The following is a 21527-nucleotide window of genomic DNA, read 5'->3' as shown; positions in this document are numbered from 1 at the left end:
GCAATTTGTAAATCAATGGATGTGTAACTGATGTGATTCTGCAATCTGTGTATGGGGTGAAGGTGGGAGTTCATAACCCACTTGAATCAAAGTGTGGAATATGATATGTCAAGAAATTTGTAATGTTTTGAACAACCCACAATAAAAAATTAAAAAAAAAAAATAAAATATTTTGCAATGCTTTTATTTCTAAAATAATACAATAAAAACCATACTAGTTTTAAAAATATACGCTTAGTTGTTTTTCCTGAAAACATACAGCAAGACACATGCCTCTTTAGTTCTATATATTATTTTTTTTATATAGCCACACTGAGGTTGGCCACAGAAAAACAGCACCTCTTGACCAAGAAATGATACTTTTAGATTTATATGATGTTGCATTCTACCAAAAATTTATAATTTTTAAAAGTAGAATCACATTATATCATTAACCAACATTAATAACTATAATTGAAAAACTAAGAGAATCAGCTTTAGGCTAAATATTGGCAGTTACATAATGCCTCTTACAGATCTCCTGTAGTTATCCACTTATGGAAGCACCCATGTCTATGAAAATGGCTGAGAATTAAAATCAAATAAAAAGTTGGACAACATAATATAGCATAAAGCTATATTCCAAAAAGGTTTTCTCATAAACAAGTTGATAATTTATGTTTAAAGCACTGCAAGAATTTTAATGTCACAAGAAAAAAAAAAGAACAGAATAAATTCCATGGGTATGGTAAGATCAGATTCCAGTCGCTTTTGGAGAAGCTAATACCATGCACCCATTTCCCATGTTTCTTCAGGGGACTGTGCTAGTTCACAGCACAGTGATTTCCAAACCTGTGAGTGAAATGTCAAGGAGCTCAGCTCATGGAAGCCAACATAGACCAGTCCATGCTTATCCAGTCAACACAGAACTAAAGTTCTAGCTCTCTAGCCTCAACCTCTATGTGTTATGCTGTCTAGAGCCAGACTGAACATCACATGTAATACCATGTGGCATTTCACCACCTGTATACCTTATAGGGGCTAAGTCTGAAGAAATGAGAGGAACCAAGAGTCTGAGCAAAAAAGGTTTCTTAAAAAAGCAAAGCAATTCAGCAGTGATTGGACCTCCCAAGGCCAGGGAAGCTACTCTGGCTTCTGTTTGTTGCATTTTACTACTGGTAGGGCTCTCATACTCCTTTTTTCTAATCTTTTGTATTTCTCATACTCCCAAGTTCCTGAGTTTCAATTCTCTCAAAAATATAGAAAATACTGTGACTTGCCACCTTTTGTGGCTTTAAAAGAGGTATCTATATTGCCCCCTCCACAGACACTCTATCAGAGACTGGATCCAAGCAGGGCTGTGGTAATCATTCTGTGGAGAATGGACTGCACCCTATGAGAGGGAGGGTCTGTTACCCCAGCTGCTGAAGGAAGGCTTTATTTCCCAGGGGAAATTCTAGCACATCTGGGGCAATGCAGTCCTTGTACTTAGTCTTGGATTCTCTTCCTAGTGACAGACATCTGCTCTCTGGCAAGGATAAGATTAATAATTTGTTGTTAATGCCTCATGAACATACACTGGCATGGTGAAACAAAACAAAACCTCTTTCTTCCTTTTTGAAAAAAATAACATACAGTTTGTGTAAATTAAATTTAAACAAAGAACAGATCAGGAAGGAAATACTGAAGTACCACTTTGGAAGATCTTATTAAAAATTATAATCATTTCAGATCCTGAATAATTTTAGATTAACCACCTTTAAAATTTTCCATTCTTGATTCGTTAAATCATCATGAAAGCAAGACAATATATGTTTTCCTAATTCTGAGACTGTTAGATTGAACATATCAGTATTGAGAAATTCTATGCAGGGGGAATATGTAAATAAAGGGACAGTCCTGTGAGATTGCAAGTTGTAAGAGATACTAACGGAAACATCACCATCTTGGTTGTGGCCCTTGCCTGTAAAGCCAGGGAAATCTTCCCTTTGATTAAATACTCAGTCTGGAATTTTCCATCTAAAACAATTTTAAGTAATATAGTTGTGTACTATTTAGTAATCACACCTAAAATATTCAAACCACTGAACAATGGGATTCCTACAAAGGCCTGGGAAATAACATCTTTCATTGCCTTTTTCAAGTATTACTAAAGAAATCCAAATTTATTAACAATGGTTCAAACTCTAGATCATCTCATTCAAATCCTTCACTTTAGTGAAGGAAACAAACTTTAGGGGAGTAAGTGGTTTGATCCAGGTGACATAAATGGTAGATAGAAAGAATATAAACTGAGAGTGCCTTTAAACACCAAGCACTGCTGAAGCATGTAAGATTTTATATGGAGTTTCACTTAGTAGAAAACACACACTTCAAATTATCAAGGTCAGCTTGAGCTTTTATTTCAACAAATTTCATAAATCTATAGGTCTATCTGTCACAGAGTAGAGGTTATAGTTCTTCTTCTTCATAGATTTTATAATTTTTTGTCAATTATTGTATGTAGTTTATGCTGATTATGCACATGTAAAATCTTTTAGGTACTAAGGTGGTGTTCTTTGCTTATTAAATATTTGTGACAAAATTGAGATAAAGGAGGAAATATAGCAGGTGTCTGGAGAGGAAACTGAACCATATAAGAAAATGTCTCTAATCTATAAATATTCCAGCCTTAGAACTAATGTCAGTGTCTCATTCTCGAGGACACATGGATTAGGCTCTAACAATGCAGACAATTCTGTGCTGGGCACCCAGATATTTTCAACAAACGGAATGCAAATCCATCTGGAATGTCTCTTCTGTCCTGTAACACTAAGCACAAATTTCCCATCACACCAACCTGCAAGTGTTCAAGACTTTGGAACTTAGGGAGCAAGGAAGAAGCAATGGGAATGGTACACAGAGCAAAGCAAAAGGAGGTAGAGGGAAAAGTGAAAAAGCCCCAGATGTATGTAAGTCCACTTCAAAAAGTTGAGTCCTAGTAAAGCAGTTTTGAAAAAAAATCACACTAATATTCTTTCTTACTTTCACATAAAATATTGAAAGTCATGTCTTTAGGTAATTATACAAAATTATGTTGGACCAAAAATGATTAAATTTATTTTTCAATGAGAGAATTAAAATATATATATAATTCAAAAGAAAATTTCTCAACTAGACCAATAAAAAGAATTGGTTTCAGTTTTATAATTATAACTAAGAAGTGAAATGGAAATGTTCCTACATTTTCTTCAGCCAAGACATCACAGTTTGGGGAACAAATGTTTTCTAAGACTTCTAGAAATCTTAATAATTATCTGTGACTGAAAAATTTTAGCATTTGACATTCTAATTCAACTAAAAGCTGTGCAAAAACTTATGTGGCTAAATAATTCTCTAGAGAGGATACACCCCAGACACTTCACAGCTGGTTAAGTTCAAAGGTGCTCATAGAGCAAAGTCTATTCTAAAAACATAAACCCAGCTGGGGCTTGGGCAATGTTTTCAAAAGAATTGTTACACTTGTGGCAAGGGATAAATATTAGAATGCATCCTTCCTCAACAAATTAGATCTATCTAATCCAAATCTATCTGTCAATAGATTTAAATTCTCCATAACTATTTTATTTATGTAACTATAAAGCATTTCGGTTCAGAGGTTCATACTGTGAAATGGGTAAAGTGACAGACAGCATTGACTAGAGATAGGAAGAGGGTGCTAACACAGATCCTGCTCTGGGTTTCCTCCTAGTTATCTTCCCAGTCTTCTTTGTTTTAATCACATTACACATCTGGACACACTGACTGTTATCTCATCATGTGATTCAGATATAATGCTATTTTTTCCCACTCGGTAATTGTGAGTTATGGTTCTGTTACATACTGACTGACCTTCTGAGTAACCTGTTGTGAGTGGAACAGAGAATATACTTGAAAAAATATATATACATGTAATTTTTTATACTTGAAAAATATTTGCCCAGCCTCGCCTCTCTGGCTGCTACATAAGAATGATTTCTTCCTAAGTCACAAGTCTATTCAGAATCCTAATTAAATATTTACAAAGTACTTTAAAAACCTCTCTGAATGCTAATATGAAAATAGCAACCCACATTCATTTCAATAAGCAGAAGTTTTTGTTCTTCCAAATTAATGGCCTCTGGGTTTTATTCAAATCAATTCAATGATTGAAGAAAAAGAAAAGAAAAAATGTTGAGTACCTACTATGCACCAAGATGTGGGCCAGATGTGAACTAATAAAAGTAAACTTTCAAGAACTAGATGATCTGTCAGAAATTATATTTCATATTAGGTAATTCATACCATTTTCCTCTGTGCTTAAAAGCAAAATTAGATGAAAATACTCACCTTTTTAAATTTTTTATTTTTCTGCATTAATTTTTTACACTGCTCCTTAACATACAACCCTGTATCTAGTTACATAAAGATGTAGCATTTTCTATTTGGTAACATATTATTTCATGTTTTATTCCTTTGGTTTTTGAAAGTATTTTAGCATGAAGGTTCCATTTATTGTATCCAAAAATAAAAATAGCATCAAAGTCTTTTTGCAACTCCCCAAACACAGTTAGGGAATAATGATCATATGCTAAAAAATGTAAAATGCAATTTGTGCTGTGCCCCATTTACTACAAAATCACTACGAACAATGCATTTTGTACAGTATATTGCCCCAGGGAAACTGGATCAGCATCAGGAATGAATAAAGAACATTGCATTTGAAATCAGCTAATTCTGCTTCAGCGCTTTTAAAAACTATTTGTTATGATATTACTTCCTGTCAAGCACATAATGTGATATTTTCCTCAATAAAATTAAATAGTTGCTGTAATTTCAGCATCCCTCATTTTCCACTTTTTAAGCACTAAATATTTAAACAATGCAGACCTGGAAGTCTCAAGCCAGTCATCTGATCCATGCATCTTCTTGCCTAAGGTACAGAAATGATCCATGCAGGGACCTGTTATGTCACACTGACATACATAGTGGCAGCTGTCGAGGTCCTTACCTGCCCACAAGCCAGTCCCATTCCTCTCTCTCCCATGCCATGTGGACACGATAAATTTAACTCCAGGGCATCTGCTCCAGAAGCCTTTAAGACATAGGGTGAAAATGAAAGAAAAGGCAAAGCTTTATTTGTATACCAATATGTTTTCTCCACTGATAATAAAGATCACATTTGTGCAAGTTTAACTTTTCTGTTTTCCGTTTTTCGATCTCTGAGATATCTTCTAACTCTATCAAATTAAGGTATATATAACAACAACACAATATCAGCAATAAAAAGTGCTTCGAAGGTGCCACTCATTGCTCTATATATTTTCCATTTGTTATTTCTAATTCTCATAATCCTTGTATTATTATGATACCTATTTGACAGAAAAGAAGAAGCGCAGGAGGTTCAACAAACAATAAGCCCATTCTTAAATGACACAGATTTTAACTCAGAGCTGTTTGACACCACATTTATTCTTTCCTAAATAGCTTCTATTTTTATAGAAACAACTCTTACTCACTCTGGATAATTAATACTAGGAGTAGACATACAAAGAAAAATGCAGTAGGCTAGCTAGAGTGAATGTGTAAAATGTAAAAAAAAAAGTTTTTAAACTGAAAATCAATTATATCACCTTTAAAAACAGTCCATGCTAAGAAACATGAATTATTAATAGATTTATCTGACTTTCATATCCAAATAGGAATCCTTCTTATTTAAATCACTAATTCCTTAGTATACAAATGAATCCTGTCAAAATGAACAAAATAGTTCAGAGTACTTGGAGAATCTTAGAATTCTTGAAATGTCTTCTGTGAAAAATTTTAAGAAAAAGAAAAACACTTTTTAAAAATTTAACATAGCAATTTGAGGGATGTGGGATAAACTAAATGATTCTAAAATTTCTTTAACATCAAAATTCCTTTTAAAGTAAGGCCAATTAGAATCCTGAATCAACTTCAATAATATTCTATTACCTCATACAAATGCTTTTTATAAAAGTTCGTGGTTTTCTAAGTATACCAGATCTTTTTTTTTTTTAAGCCAGAAACTATTTCTTTTTTTTTTTTCCATCCTTTTATTAATACTTTATAATTATATATAATGTGATATTCATTGTTACATATTTGTACATGCATACAATATAATAATACAATTTGGCCAATGTCCCCTGGTATTTTCCCTTTCTCTCTTCTTCTTCCTCTCCCTGGTCCCTTTCCTCTACTGTACTGTATTCTTTTGATTTTCATGAGATCCCCCACATATTTCTTTTCATTTTTCCTCTCTAGCTTCCACATATGGGAGAAAACATATGTTAATTGGTCTTCTGAGTTTGGTTTATTTTGTTTATATGTTATTGAGTTCCATCCATTTTCTTCAAAGCTTTTGGCCTAAAGATTTTCACTTAGTTTTTCTTGATATATGAATTTTAAGTATGAGCTCAACCAATTTAAAATTACAGCCAGCTATATTCATATCCATCTATTTTGGTCTGTTTCCCTTTTTTTTTTTTTTTGGTACTGGGGACTGAACATTGGGGTGCTTTACCCACTGAACTACAATTCCAGACCTTTTTTCTATTTTTATTTTGAGACAGGGTCTTGCAAAGTTACTTAGGGTCTGATTGAATTCCTGAGATTGGCCTAGAATTTGTGACTCTCATGCCTCAGCCTCCCAAGTCTCTCGGATTATAGATATGTAATACTGAGCCCAGTTTATTTCTCAGTCTACTTTCTTGTTCTATCTTTCCTCATTAGTGAGTTTCCTTTCTTTTATGCAGAGTTTTAAAAGCCCATTTGATCATTCGGCCTGTTTTCTAGCATGGCCTCAAATGGTTTCTTGCTACTCTAATCCAATTTTAAAATGCTCATGTTATTTGAAAATTACTGAAACCTCTGTTTCTTTCTTCCTGTTGACTTGATAGTAAGCATGAATAAAGCACAACCCGCTGGACTCTGAGCTGGAGTCCTAGGTCTGCTGCAAAGGAACTGGGGATGCTTTGGGCAAGTCATTAACCTTCCTTGTCTTCAGCTGCTCAAGTGGAAACTGCAGATAATATGACCTGTCTCAAAATCATGCCATTTGGGAATTACCAGCTTAATTAAGATCCTACACTGTAATTATATAGCATACAACACTTTTCTCATTATTTCTTAGTCATTTTAGGTATTTCCTGTAGATATTTTTATTTAGCTGAAATACAGCATTAAATAGCAAATCAATTCAACATTTGGATTGGATAAACTCAGGTGGCATTTGTATATATACTTATATTATGCATATTTCATTGCAAAGTCACAGACACTACCCTAGTAAATAATAATAGCCAACATTACTTGAGTGGTTACAGCATGCCAGGATATTTTATTGAGCCTGTAATCTGTTTTATCTTCATCCTCAAAGCAACTCTTAAGAGGTAGGATATGTCAACTGATAAAATAAAAATTTTACAACTGATAAAACCAAACATACAATGTCCAAGTGATTTACTCACCATCCCACAGTTCATAATTGGGAGTAAGGTCTTGAACTCAAGTATTGTGAATCCACAGCCTGCATTGTTACCCACTATTATAAATTATTAGGAATACTTATTCCATGCTGACATTGTTATAGTGTGTTAAGAAAGACCAATGGCTTCAAAACTTGAAATAAAAATCCAAATGTTTTAAAACTACCTGTCCAAAACCAAATCTTATCAGGTACTAATTATTAAAATTTCCACAATATTATACACATGTACACACATCAACTGACCAAATACCTTTTTTCCCTCCCAAAGGGCTTGATAATGAGCATCTAGGCCTCAAAAATTGAGACACTGCTGCTCAAGGTGTCCAAGAGAATAGGAACATTCATTGGGCCTATGCTTGAATATTCTTGTCACAGAATGCACACACCACCTTAAAAGGCAGTTAATTCCATTTCCAAGCAACTATAACCATTCAAAAAGCTTTAATTGCTGAATTAGCATGAAATGTTAAATTAACTGAAACTGGGCATGCATTCTGCTTCCTGTTAGTCACAAGCTTTTTAGTTTAGTCACTTAGCCCAGAATTTATTTGCCTCACCTAAGTGATTGTCAAATAAAGTAACCTAGTGAAGGCAGTGACATAGGAAATATTCTAATTTCCTGAATTATTTATTTATCATGCATATATCTGTATGAAGTGGTATGTATATGTTAATTAAGTGGACTCTGGAACCAGATTTCATGGGTTTGAATTCCCTCTTCACCACCACATACATGCTGTGGGAACTTGAACACAGAATTTAACTGCTTTTGCCTCAGTTGTTCATTTCAAAAAAGTGGTATTAATTTACAGTGTTGTGAGTGTATGTAAATTTAACAAATATAAATAACTTGGAACACTTGGAATGAAGTTAGTACTACAAAAGTTGGAGCAAATCTTATCTATGTATCATCTATCTATCTAATTATCCATTCATCCAACTACTATTTCTGGCTTACCTATCATTTGCCTTAATCTGTAAGGATTTAATGTAACTCAAAGCTTTTCCCCTCCAGCCGGGTGTCTATCTCCCGACTCTCCTGTTTACTGTCCATGCTCAGTGACTTATATGCAACTGGTCCTACATATCTCCATATTGTAGATTTCTGTCCACTTTTTATCCCAACCTATTGAAGATTCCCTAACTTTAACACCTATTTAATTTAATAACATATTGCTAGCCCTGATGGAGGTAAAAATTAATGAGAACCTGGCATTCAGTGTTTTATTTAGACTCTACTAACAATAGCATAGTAACCTGTTTGTGATGCCTGTTTCTCTCCAAAAACCTTCCTTGTCCCGTCTTCCCAGTAATAGTCAGACTCTTGGCATTCCCTCATCAGGTCCCTGGCTTAAAATCTTCAGCTGTGGATCTTAATCACCTCACGTTCCTTGGGGCCAAATAAAGTACCAGTCTTCCTGTTTATTCTTTTTTTTTTTAATTTTTATTTTTTTAGTTTAGATGGACAGCATACCTTTATTTTATTTATTTATTTTTATGTGATGCTGAGGATCAAACCCAGTGCCTCACATGTGCTAGGTAAGCACTCTGCCACTGAGCTACAGCCCCAGCCCCCATTTAGTCTTCCTTTGTGTCTGCTACATAGCAATACTTGAGCTCTGTACTTCTATTTTACTTCATTCAATGAGTATTTGTTGGTTGATAAAGCTCTGGGCTTAGAATTGAGGATTTAACAGTGAGCCACACAGGAGCATGCTTTTGACTGGCAGGACAGGGTAACCATTAGTAATGCCCAAGGACACCATTATGATTCATCTCTTTATGAAGGACCACAAAGGTAGATCCAGATTTAGGGGAGACAGAAGCTTAAATAATTTTGAAAATTTTATTGTTTTAAATGAAAAAGTATAAACACAAAATTAGGTGTGGAGTTTGGAAGTAGCCTGTGTAAGGAAGAGCCCTGAAAGTGAAACTTCATTAAATTTATGGTACACTGGACTCAGAACAGGATCTCAGAAAGTGTAGGACAGGGAGGTTTAACCTACCTACCCCACAGGGTTCAGGGCTGAGGAAGAGAGAACATTCCAGGCCATTGGGTACAAAAAAAGGCTCTTGGTTGGTAGTATGTTAGAAGAGTAAATGAAGGCAACAGGAACCAAGACAGAAAGAATAAACCCAAAGTGAATTTGGGCAGATATGTAGGGATCAGCTGTGCAGGATTTATAGGTCATGTTATATGTTTTGAACTTAGAAGACATGAGAAGATTTTGGATTGATTGAGAGTAAGATTAAAGAAATTATTATAGATGAACTTGGTTTAATGTGGTAGTGATGCATGTTGGGCCACACTCAATTTATAAGCTTCCCAAATTTGGTGGCCTTACTTGCCACCCAAGGAAGCCCCATTCCCTGTTGCTATCCCCACATCTCCTCTGTTAGCTTTCACAGTCTCCCTCAAGATGAGAGCTGGGCTTTATGACAGCGTCTATTGTTCTTGGCTAAATAGAAGCTCCAGGAGCACCAGTGCCCTGCCTGATCATGAAGATCTGACTTTTCTCTGCAGTTCTGGGTTTAGATGAAGCATCGCCCCACGTGGTATGGGTTCTGGCTTCCCTAGCAGCAGCCTAAATGGGCAGAGCACACAGCTGAAAGTTCAGAAGAAAGTAAGGCTCTGTGGTGTGAAATAAGATCAATGAGAGGCAGGAGACAGGAAGGAGCCAGTAAGTACCTCCTCACTCTTTCTCTTTACGCTGCTCTGAGGCAGGATGATTCTGCATGGCACTCTCTGTCCCACATAATTACCCAATCGGCTCTATTTCCTTGTGACATTCTGGCAGGGTCTATAATATATCATTCTGTACTTGCTTTCCTTTCACCTCTGTCTCATTTTTCTTTTTCCCTTATTCTTAGTGCTCTGGTTTTATATTCTTTAGTAAAGTTTTCTCTCATTAATTGTGACTCAGCTATTTTCTAGGCTAATACACAGTAAAAAAGAAATGGACTCAAAATCTATCAACATGCATTCAAGGTCTATTTCAGATCTAATATGATAACGTCCAGTAATGGCTCTAAACTGTGAATACATCCACAATGCAAAGGGTATCTCTTATTTAGTTTTGTTTGTGTGCTGAGGAAATTTTCACATCATATGTGCTTCATAAATCTTCTTCTGCATGAAATTGGGATAAGCTATCAATGCGCAGAAAAGTAGAAAATTCTGTGACCAGATGCCTGGACCAAGAAAATTGAGGAGAGCCTAACCATGCTACTGATTTCACCAAAAGTTTCACCAACCTGGTAAAACTTTCCTGATGCTGTTCCTTTTTCATGGAGCTCAAAATATACAGCTATTCAAACCAGGCTGAGGAAGGTAGGAGAGGACATTACAAACACATACAAGAGGAAGGCTGGGCATAGCATGGTGTCATTGCTAGTAGGAAACCAATCCTTCTCAGGAGCATGAATATGATAAAGAAGATGGACTGGGCATACATTAACTTTTACAAACAGCATTTAGTTGAAATTAATGTTTTAAAAATGTACTTGGATGCATTTTTAAAAAATTACCCATGTGATCTTATATGTCTACTTGGAATAGTAAAATAACCTATTGGGCTTGTGAAACAAGCCAAAAATAGTAAACCAAATTTTAATTCTAACAGAGTTTCTCAGGCCTCATTATCTCATGATTTCATATAGCTGCATGTGTTCTGCTATGACACATGAATCTTTTCTGGTTTTAGATACAGTAGTAAAAAGTTGATAAGGTTTCCTCAACTCACTATTATATAATTCAAAAATTAATCTACCATCAGGAGTAGGACTTCATGAACTTAAAGTGTACACATCACATCAAGTCATGTGCCAAACTTAAAGCCGTTGGCATGCTAGTGTGTTGGTATGGCATCTTACTTCTTACGTTCTGTTGTTCTCAAAGAAGTGTATAAGCTAGGTAGTAAAGTAACTTTGGCTTGAATTTTTTTTTTAAGTGGGCTCTTCCATTGTAAGAAAATATATTTTAATCTGCTTTGAAGGATGTATTCATAAAAAACAAAACAAAATACTGACTATAAAATATAATTGGTTGCCTACTGCATAAGCTGTGATGGAATCATGATGCTAATGCTCTCTTCCAAGGGGATGGGAAGGCCTGAGGATGTTATCCTGCATGTGAAGCCCCCTGGGCTAGATTATAGGAAAGTTTTTTTTTTTTTAATTGACATCATGTACAGACTGACTTTCTTGATATGTAGATTGCAATTCTGAAAAGCATTTACTAGACTGTTTTGACTGAACAGAAAGTATGCTCTTTCCCTCCCTTTATCTCCATTCTTTTCCTCCTCTTTTTTTTCCTCTCTCTAGTTTTTGCTCTAGAGACCTTAGAATATGATATTAAATAAAACTAACTAAAGAAAGATATAGAATGTGAAAATATCATTTCATTAACTAACATGTTTATAATTAAAGGCTTTTCACTTTTTATAAGTAAATTCACCCATTTAAAAATTAATGTTTATTACTGAAGAAAACAATTTTTTAAAGTATTTTATTCTTACAGAAAAGCAGAGAGGCTTACAATGTGATAAAGTCATTCATCGTAGTCAGCTTAAAATTGGCAAAGCTCATGCCAACCATGGGCTCTGTGGAAGATTTCATGGTCAATTAGGTAAATACATGTATAAAATGGACCCGGCACAGAAGATCACGAAGCCAATTACTGATCATGTTTAATTTCACCCCCCTGAGTCCCAGAAGTAATTTTTCCTCTCACAGATTTAAAATATCCACATAAAATGTACAATCAACATTTTTAAGACTATAGAGAGTTTTATAATATTTTATAAAGCACGGTCAATTATTTCAAATGTCTTATTAGGTTCAGTCCTCTGTATTACTGAGATATTTGCAAAAAACTCCAGCTAAGAATGTCTAGACCAGGTTCTCTGACAGCATGATGGACATAAGTATATAATTTTAAGTATGTATTTTTCTATTTGAAATACAAATTTGAGGCACATGGTTAGTTGTTTGCATTTGTGCAAGATTCGATTTATATTATGGAAAACCCGCTGACTAGTGTTCCATTCAGGAGCATTCTGTCCTACCACTTTATGCATGTCTGTATTCAAACGAGAACAGTATTAAATGAACCTTTTATATTTTAAATATTCAGGAGTTTTATATTCAAAATTTCTTCTCCTACTGTCAAACTAGTTTGCCTAAAGGCAAGGTAAGATCAAGTTAGACTCTCGAAGGTAGAATTAAATTTTATCATGGCATCCATCATAATATACAGTTTGCTTAATATGCAAATAGAGAGTGTATGGATTCAGAGAATAAAGGATTTTTAGGTAGTGTGTGAAATCCAAGGGGCCGCTTTTATAGAATAGATTCCTTTTAAATTTACATTTCCATCATTTTAATGAAAACATAGGGTAAACAAATTATCATAGAAATGTTTTAAGTTACATTTTCAATTCAATTTCAATTCTACTGTATTATTTTTCATGGCAGCTTTTTATTTAAAGCTAATAAAAATAGGAGAGAAGAAATAAAATAAATATATGCTAAAGAAACCATTACCTCAGCCTTTTTGGAGAGTTCCACCCAGTCGTTTTTGTTGTAACTGCACATGATGCTAGCAATCACGATCTTTAAAAGAAAAAAGGAAAGAATATAAGTTCAATTAATAAAAGTTATGCTACTGTAACACAAATATATATTAATATTTGCATATTGTTTTGATTTAGATCTCCAATGTCCCCCAAAAGCTCAAGTACTGAAGGTTTGGTCCCCAGCTGATGCACTCTGGGAAATGGTAGACCTTGTGGGAGGAAGTTAGGTTACTTGAAGGAAAAATTGGACACCCTACCCTTTCCTCTGTCCCAGCTTCCCAACTGCCATGATGTGAGCAACTTTGCTTCATTACAAGCTCTCCACCATGTTTAGTCTCACCACTAATCCAAAGAGACAGAGCCAACCAACCATGGACCAAAATTTCTGAAACCATGAGCCCAAACAAATTTTTCCCCCTTTTAAGTGTTTATCTTAGATATTTTGTTATAAAAACAGAAGGCTGACTAGTACACATAAATACATTTTTAAGGGTAAGCTATATTATAAAATTAGATTTTCATATGTTGAAAAATAAACCATTAGAAATAGCAGGGTGTTACAGTAAGGCACAAACAGCATTTGGAGGTTCAGATGTGTGTCAGAGACATCCTCATTTGCTATCTTTGAACACTTGGACAACTTACTTAACTATTGCCATCCTCAGCTTTCTCATTTCTAAAATGGAGTTAATAATACTGGCTTTGCCATTCTCAAGTGCAATGGGATTACATAAATTTATTTTTGTGAAAGGACTGTCTAAATCCTATAATTTCATAGAAATGTTTGTTAATAAAATTACTGGTACATCTAAAAGATTTCAAGCTTTGGGACAGAAAAGAAATCAATATCTCTTTTAATCATAGCTTATTATATTATGGATAATAATACCTCACATGTTCACAGTGTGTTGTCATTATAAATTTTATTAAATGTTGATTATTTAAGTAGAGTCTTCCTATAACCCTGTTATGGAGAGTATGTAGGGTAGTAGTGACTAGCTCCTGCTCTGAAATCAGAATGTCCAGCAAGAACTTTACTGTGTAGTCTTGGGCAAGGAACTGTTTCTTGATAACTAGATAACTAGAACAACCTACTTGGAAAAGTAATAATAGAAATTGCTAAGACTAGCATTTATGGTGACTAGGCATTGTTTTAAGGGGTTTCACTTTGTTAACTTATTTAATCATTGGCAGTCTCATTCTTCCAATTTTTCACATAAAGACATCTAAACTAAGGAGCAGAGAAGAGTCTCTGCTTTTGATATAAGCACTCAATTTTTTTTATCATTTTTTATCATTATCATTTAAAGATGATGAACTTGAGATGCCAAAAGTTTATGCCAAGCTTGAAGTCAGAGTCCAATGACAGATTGCACTAAAAGCCACTGAGTTCTTGCCACATACAACTTTTTAATCTGTGAGTAGAAAAAAAACCCACAAAGATATGTTGTAAAGGTCCCACGAATGTCTTCATCAAGAGAAGAATAGAAAGTTGTGATCATTTTGGAGAGAGTTCTGAAAACCATTGGGGAGAGCCTGTCTTCAACAGTGGGTTCAATTTTCCTCCTGATAGACTGTAGACATCTCCCAGGGGCTGGGACTGCTCTGCATTGCTCATCACTTTATCTGCAGTAACTAGCATGGACTTTGGCACATAGAAAGCACTAACAGAAAAGTTCACACATGAAATCACTAAAGGTTTAGGAGCATGGGGTTGATTTATCAGCTTTCCCTTTTAAGAAGATTAAGCAGAAATGAATATTATAAGTTAAAGGAAAAATAAATAATTGGGGAAAACTTCTGGCAAATTATTATATGAACTAGAGTGAAGAATAATCATTCTGGAGCAGGCATTGGTCTTATGATGGAAAAGGGATCTAGTGCCAATATACACAAGATTGGTCTACTATAGGGAGCAATGGAGAAGGAAGAATGGGGGATCTTATGGCTGACTGGAATGAGAAAATTACAAGACATCAAGCAGATAAATGTAGAACAATGACTAAATACTAAAGCCAAGAGAAACAGCTGATTTGGATACATTCTATAGAGAGAGAAAAAAGAGAGGTAAGTAAAAGAAGACAATGAATAGAAGAGGAATATTCAGCATGACTGATGATTGTTGGTTGACTTTTAGGTTTCATTTTTTTGTGTGTGTGTTTAGTAGAGGCTGCTGCTTTTGAAAATTTCGATAAAAACCTGAGAACATTTTCTCCATGGCTTTTTCTTATGGGGCTAAAAGAAAACGAAGAGTCATATCCTAGGCTTCATTTGCAGGCAGAGAAGGGTTGCCAGCATGATTATGCAACCTCAGTGAGAGATGTTCTTTCTGCTGCTTCCAAATGATCTGAGAGCTCAGAAAGCTCTCTCCCACTCTTCAGCTGGAAAAGGGACACGAGTCTTCTAGGACCAGTCCTAATACCTCCCTTTCATGGAAGAAAAAAGGAGAAGGAAAAGAAATAATTAAACAACCATTTAAAAGAAAAAAAATCAAGTAGAATGAAGACTGTGCTTAGGTGACAGATTCCTATTATCTTCAGTGGCCTCAAGACAGAGGGTAAATAAAAAACAAAACAAAACAAAAAAAAGCCATACAGATTTAGAGAATGAGCAGAGCCTTGGGGCTTGTTGCTAGAACTTGAAGGGCAGAGTTGCATATAAAAACACAGACTTAAAAATATATATATATTTTTAGTTATTAGACACAAGTTCTCCAGTGGTAAAATTGATATGCAATAGACAGTTTTATTGCTCAAAATAAAACAAAATTAAAAACAAAGATAGCACAAACATCCACCATCACAACATGAACACACAAAAAACCTCTCTAAATGCAACAAAATTATCATCAAATTTACATTCCCACATAAACATGAAGTGGGCACTCAGTCACCACAGTCATACTATGTGCATCTTCTTCTCCAGTACCCTCTCAGGGTGCCAGGGAGGACAATAAGGAAGGAAGATTCTTCCAGTGGGTAACATCCAGCTAGGCAGATGGGCTGAGCACAGAGCTCCACTTCCAGGGAAACAGCAGGATATGATACATGCTCCCAACTAGGGACTAACATCGTTCTTCTTTCTAAATGACAATTTTAATTTTGGTAAAGCTGTATTTGCTTCAAATTTATATTGATTATGCCAGGGTTGGTTAAAATCATCATCTGCCCTATAGGTTGCTTAGAATCACAAGGAGCTAATGGCTGGGTTTGATGAAGAAGAGAAATAAATATCATCCAGAGAATCGTCTGGACATTGACAGCATCAAATGCCTGGGATGCAAAAGCTCTATGGAGATTTTAAGGGGCCTCTTACTGGGGAAGGATTGGCCACAGGCAGGAGGCATACATTATGTTCAGCCAAGGCAGGTATTAATATGCCTTATTCTCCTTTTCCTGTCTTCTGAAAATAGATTCTAACTTTTTACCCATAACGTGGGAGAGAATCCCAGGGTGGGCTAATCACAGTGACTGCTTATTCTGCTCCCTTTAAAATCCTTCTGGAAAAATAAATGTTCTTTTTCTTATTGGTCCCTAAAGTAGAATGAAGTGTATTCAGAGCTGCATGTGACCTCTGGCTGCTCACTTAACCACCTTCCTAAAAGTAGCTACACTTGGCTGGGGGAGGGGGCACAGACAGAGCAAAGTAGAGATTCAAGAAGGGGCCAGATCCACAATATAGTTGCATGTAAGGACAGTGTCTCCTGAAAATGAGTCTGCACATGATAATTAATAAACATTATTTTGGTCTTTGAAAAGTTCAAGTCTTAACAATTACTAAATGTAAATCAAAAATTGTCACTTTTGAAATAACTCCCTAAGCAACTTTTTCACATTCAAGTTAATTTAAAGGAAAAATAAACTTTATACATCATTTAAGAGATGATAATCAGTCTAAGCTTTCTAAATGTCTTTATCTAAAAAAAAAAAATCAAAGAATGGCTTGAAAGTTACAGTGGTATTCTGTTTTAGAAGAATCAAAATGACCAAAAATTTTTTGACCTTATATTAAAAGAGATTGGAATTTTCTCAAAAAGTCAGGCTAAAATATATTAACAGTAAAAGGACACCAAACATAATTTAATCTTTTTTTGATGATCAGAAAGTCCTTCAGTGTTTTGCTGTGCTCAGTTTTTAATCAAGCAGGAGAAGACAGGTTATTTTTTTCCTATGTAAAAAGAGAACTGATGGATATTTTATATTGTGAAATATCATGCAATATTACAAGAAATGAATACCCAATGAAACATATTCTTAAATCAAAGTAACCTTTCCTTATATCAATATTTCACTTAATTTATGCCATTTCCAGTGCTCCATTTTTGTGGCTCTTATTTTAAAACATTATTAAACCAGGTGATGAAGAAAAGCCAAATGGTACATAGTTTTGAACTTTGTTTGCCCTCACCCTATGTCTTATGATATTCAGTCTTGTGGGAGATCCAAACAATGTCAGTTGAGCACCTACCTACTATGGTAGGCACTAAATGACACACAGAACAACTTAAAGATGTTGACTTAAAGTCTTTGTTCATTCAACGTTCAACCAATATTCCTTGAATATCCTACTTGTGCCAGTAATCATTCTAACCCAAAAATGATAAATCAAACAGAAAAGTCCTTGTTCTCCTGCAGCTTACATTTTAGGGAGGGAAACAGTCATAACAAGGAAACATAAAATATTAACAGGGCCATTTCTCAGTCAATATTCCTGTTATGGAGGGGTGAATGAATCACAGGTTTATTTGAACCTTCTCAAAGCAGAGGCGAAGCCTTCCTGAAAACTTGCAGTGGTATCTCGTCCATTAGAGAATGCTCAGTTGCTGGATGCCCTCAAAGAGAGTTCTGTGTCTCACAGAACTTATTGGTTCAAATAGCCTCAGGTTCAAAAGCTGCTGCCCATGGGTGGAAGAAAGACCAGTGCAAGCTGATAAGCCCCAATTGGGCTGCTTTCCTCACAACCTCACTTTAGTTTATCTTGAAGAAGCTTTCTTACAATAAATCCTTTTGATGTTTAAAACTATATAATAACGTGTGGAGCATCCTTGTGGCCAGCCAGCATCCTCCTATCAGGAGCTCTGATGATCCACTGAGCCCTGCTTTTCTGTATTTGTGTGTGTTTGTCTTATTTCTTATCTTCTCACTTGCCCTAGTTTGGGAAACTGAGGAAAATTGTGTGGATTGTGACAACTGGGATGCACATAGCCATATTAGAGGGATGGTCAGTAAAGGGCTTTTGAGTTGAGGACTGAGATGAGAAGGCACTGCCCACTGGAAAAATGGAATGGGGAATTGAACGGAAGCTGGTAGGTGGAGGTAACATCATGCACAAAGACACTGAGATAGGAATAACAGAAGGCCTTTGTGGTAGGAATTTCTTGACAGGATGAGAATAGTATCCAGGAAAATGACAGAAGCAGCAATAGTCATCTCCCTGGGAACTGTCAACACTGTGGTAGTTTAGGTTTTACTATAGGTGTAATGGGCACTGAAAGGCTTACAGAGGTGTGATAAAACTATCTTATACTTCACCAAGGTGCTTCTGACCCTTTTATAGGGATGAAATAAGGGTGTTAACGGTGAAAGCAAGGACTTCACTTAGGTGAAATAATGTGGCTTGCATAACATCCACGAGATGTATGACATGGATAGTTCTGAGCTAGAACCCCCAGGACTGGTGAATGGTCAGATGCAGTCGGGCATAGAGAAAAGGAGACATTAAGTATGATCCTTAAATTACTGGTTTGAAGTTCTGAACTTTAGCGCAGATGAAAAAGCCTGGTAAAGAAAACAGTGGGGGCGGGGGGAATAGAGAGGTTCAGTTTTCATATATTACTTAAAAAAATATCCAGTAAGCAACCCATTAGTGAAGACATCAATTGTGCCACTGATGCATGAGTCTAGAATTCACTGAAGAGGTTAAGGATAAAGGTATAAATTAAAGACCCTTAAACATGTAATGGAATTTAAAGTCAAGTGGCTAGGTGATTTCAAAAGTAAAGAAAATACGATAGATAAATACAAAGGGGCAAGGGACTGACCTGTAGCCACAAGGCAGTGTGGTTTCCTGCCAAGAAAAGGCAGTGTTCCAAAAAGAAAGAGCAACCAACTGTCATGAATCCTTCTGTGAGTTTGTGTAAAGGAGCCCACTCTGGTTGTGACAATGAATAAACCACTGGTAACCTTGACAAGAGAGTTTCCATCAAGGCAGCCAGGATAAAAGTCAGACTTGATTGGGTTGAATGAACAGAATATGAAAAAGTAGAGAGATGTGATGAACATCTCTCTCTAAAGGTTTTGGTGGTATAGCTAAAAGAAAAATGAGGAAGCAGCAGAAGGTATGAGAGATATAAGGAGAGGGTTTCTTGTTTGATTTTTAATGGGCCATATTTAAGCATGTGTTTGTGCTGTAGAAAATAACCTGTAAGAAAGCACTGAGAAGGCACGTGGTGATGAATACAGAGACAAATGGAGGAAGAACCTTTGAGAGGGGCTGAGGCATTGTTGCCAATTTAACAGGGTGGGATGGAGGAGTGGAGAGAGAAAGAAACAAACAACCAAAAAGTAGGTATAGATACAGTCAGATTTATAGATTTGTTGTGAGAAAGGTGAAATCATTCTTCCTGGTATTTAAAATTTTTTATAAAGTATGAGGTAAGGTCTGCTACTGAGAGTAAAGAGAATTAAGGACAAAGGTTTAGAATTACGAGGGAGAAATTAAAGTAATAAATAGTCATCTTAGAAAATGGAAAAAGCAAATTTGCAGATTATGATATGATTACTGGGCCAAAAAGACAGATATATTCCTCAGTATTAATATTTTGGGAAACCAAGATTAATTAGTAAAAATGAAAGTATAAGATGATTTGCAAAACTGGAAGAGATTATATAGTTGAACATAACCATGTAGGTTGTATAGATTATCTTAGAGTTGAGATCCATCTTACCATGCTTCTTTTTGAAAAATTAGTAAAATTTGATTTGTTTCATGAAAAGCCATTCTTAAACTAAATTGTGCTTCATAGGTACTGTTTTTAAATTGGAATTTTCCAGCTTTGATTTTCATTTTGACTAATGAACATAAGTTAAGGAAATGTATACTCTTGTGTAAACACTTAATTTCCATGAAATATCAGATACAATAGATAAAATTTTGCATGTTTTCTCCCTAAAAAATACTGTGAAGATTAATAAACAAAAAGGTTAATTAAACAAATATAGATGGATGCTTACTCTGCAATTAAAAAGGAACACATGGCTCCACTCTCATTCTTTAAAAATTTTATGTTAAAGAATCAAAATTAATGGTTATTTTTAAAAATTTTGATAATTCTATTTCATTATGAATAAATAAAGAGATTTTATTAAGGAGTTTCTCAAACTTAATTTCAAGGGAATTGACATTAGAAATTAAGGTAAAAAACAACATACAACTTCTAGTTGGTTATGGGCAGACTCTCTTGTCAACTTCCTGCTGACTGAAAGTCTATGCTTCAAAATGCACGTTGTCAGCACTGCTTTGGTATTCTGTAACTGTGCTGTGAACTACATTGGAAATCCAGTCAACAATTCAGCTTCAAGACAGCTTAAATTTTTTAGTAGGGAAAAAAATGCAAAGTGACAAAGGTGAACAACTGTAAATTACAAGTAGCAGAGTTAGGTTTTGTCAAACAATTTTAAAAAATCATACCCAACACTATTGGGATTATATTGAGGATGAAAAACAGCAAGGGACATGTGACTTTCAAAGACATTTAAACTAAGAAAATATGTTTATTAAATATTAATTAACTGTAAAACATTCAAATTTTAAATGTACTTTATGCCTCAGTTCAAACATAATGAAAGTGAGATTGGTACAATTTTCCTGAATGGTACACATTGAGTGTAGGACATTTAAAATGAAACTCAAGATTTTCAAATTTTATTTGTTCATTGTTATTTAATGGCCATTAATGAGAGTACTATCCTTACATGTTGTCTTGTTAAATTATTTTGAAATTTATCACCTTTGGCTTATTTGGGGGCCCACCAATGAGTTGTGCATATAAATATTTCTAACAGAAAAGTTATATTCAAAGTTAAACAATATATACATATTTTTTTTACAAAAGATCAGAGATGTTTTCCAAGACAGAAAAAAAGAGCCACTGCAGACCCTCCAGGAATAACAGGAGCTGCTGCTTTTTCCACCCCTTTTGATCACTCCTTAATATATATTTATCTTGTTTCTGTCTTCTCTGTGCTTAGGAATTGATCTCCACAAGGTTACCAGAAACCTCATCAAATATATTAAATGTTTTTCAGCCTGAATCTTTACTGGAATTCTCTTCAGCTCTTAAGACTGGTAAGTACCTCCAGTTTCCCGAAACCCTCCAGAGCCTTGGAGATATAGATACCACTTTCCTGACTCTCTTGTGTGTGTGTGTGTGGTTTTTTTTTTTTTTTTTTTTTTTTTTTTTT

The 21527-nt window shown here is 35.1% G+C and overlaps 1 protein-coding gene and 1 long non-coding RNA gene across 2 annotated transcripts in view; one reads left to right on the top strand and one right to left on the bottom strand.

Moving 5' to 3' along the window:
- The window catches only part of Dpyd (dihydropyrimidine dehydrogenase), a 761982-nt gene that overhangs the window by 254041 nt on the left and 486414 nt on the right, over positions 1–21527 (bottom strand). Inside the window, exons 14-15 of the mRNA XM_048814504.1 lie at positions 13034–13102; positions 4988–5071 (exon numbers count right to left, since the gene is read on the bottom strand). Of these exons, the coding sequence (XP_048670461.1) occupies positions 4988–5071; positions 13034–13102 (153 nt within the window). The remainder of the gene's footprint in view (positions 1–4987; positions 5072–13033; positions 13103–21527) is intronic.
- Positions 21312–21527, top strand: part of LOC125620135 — a 6934-nt gene continuing 6718 nt past the window's right edge. The window contains exon 1 of the long non-coding RNA XR_007351721.1: positions 21312–21411. This is a non-coding gene — a long non-coding RNA (uncharacterized LOC125620135). The remainder of the gene's footprint in view (positions 21412–21527) is intronic.

This window comes from Marmota marmota, unplaced genomic scaffold (genome assembly GCF_001458135.2).
Source record: "Marmota marmota marmota unplaced genomic scaffold, marMar, whole genome shotgun sequence".
NCBI classification, from domain to species: Eukaryota; Metazoa; Chordata; class Mammalia; order Rodentia; family Sciuridae; genus Marmota; species Marmota marmota.
Note: the sequence above shows the minus strand (reverse complement) of the source record. Positions and strands in the feature narration are given on the sequence as shown.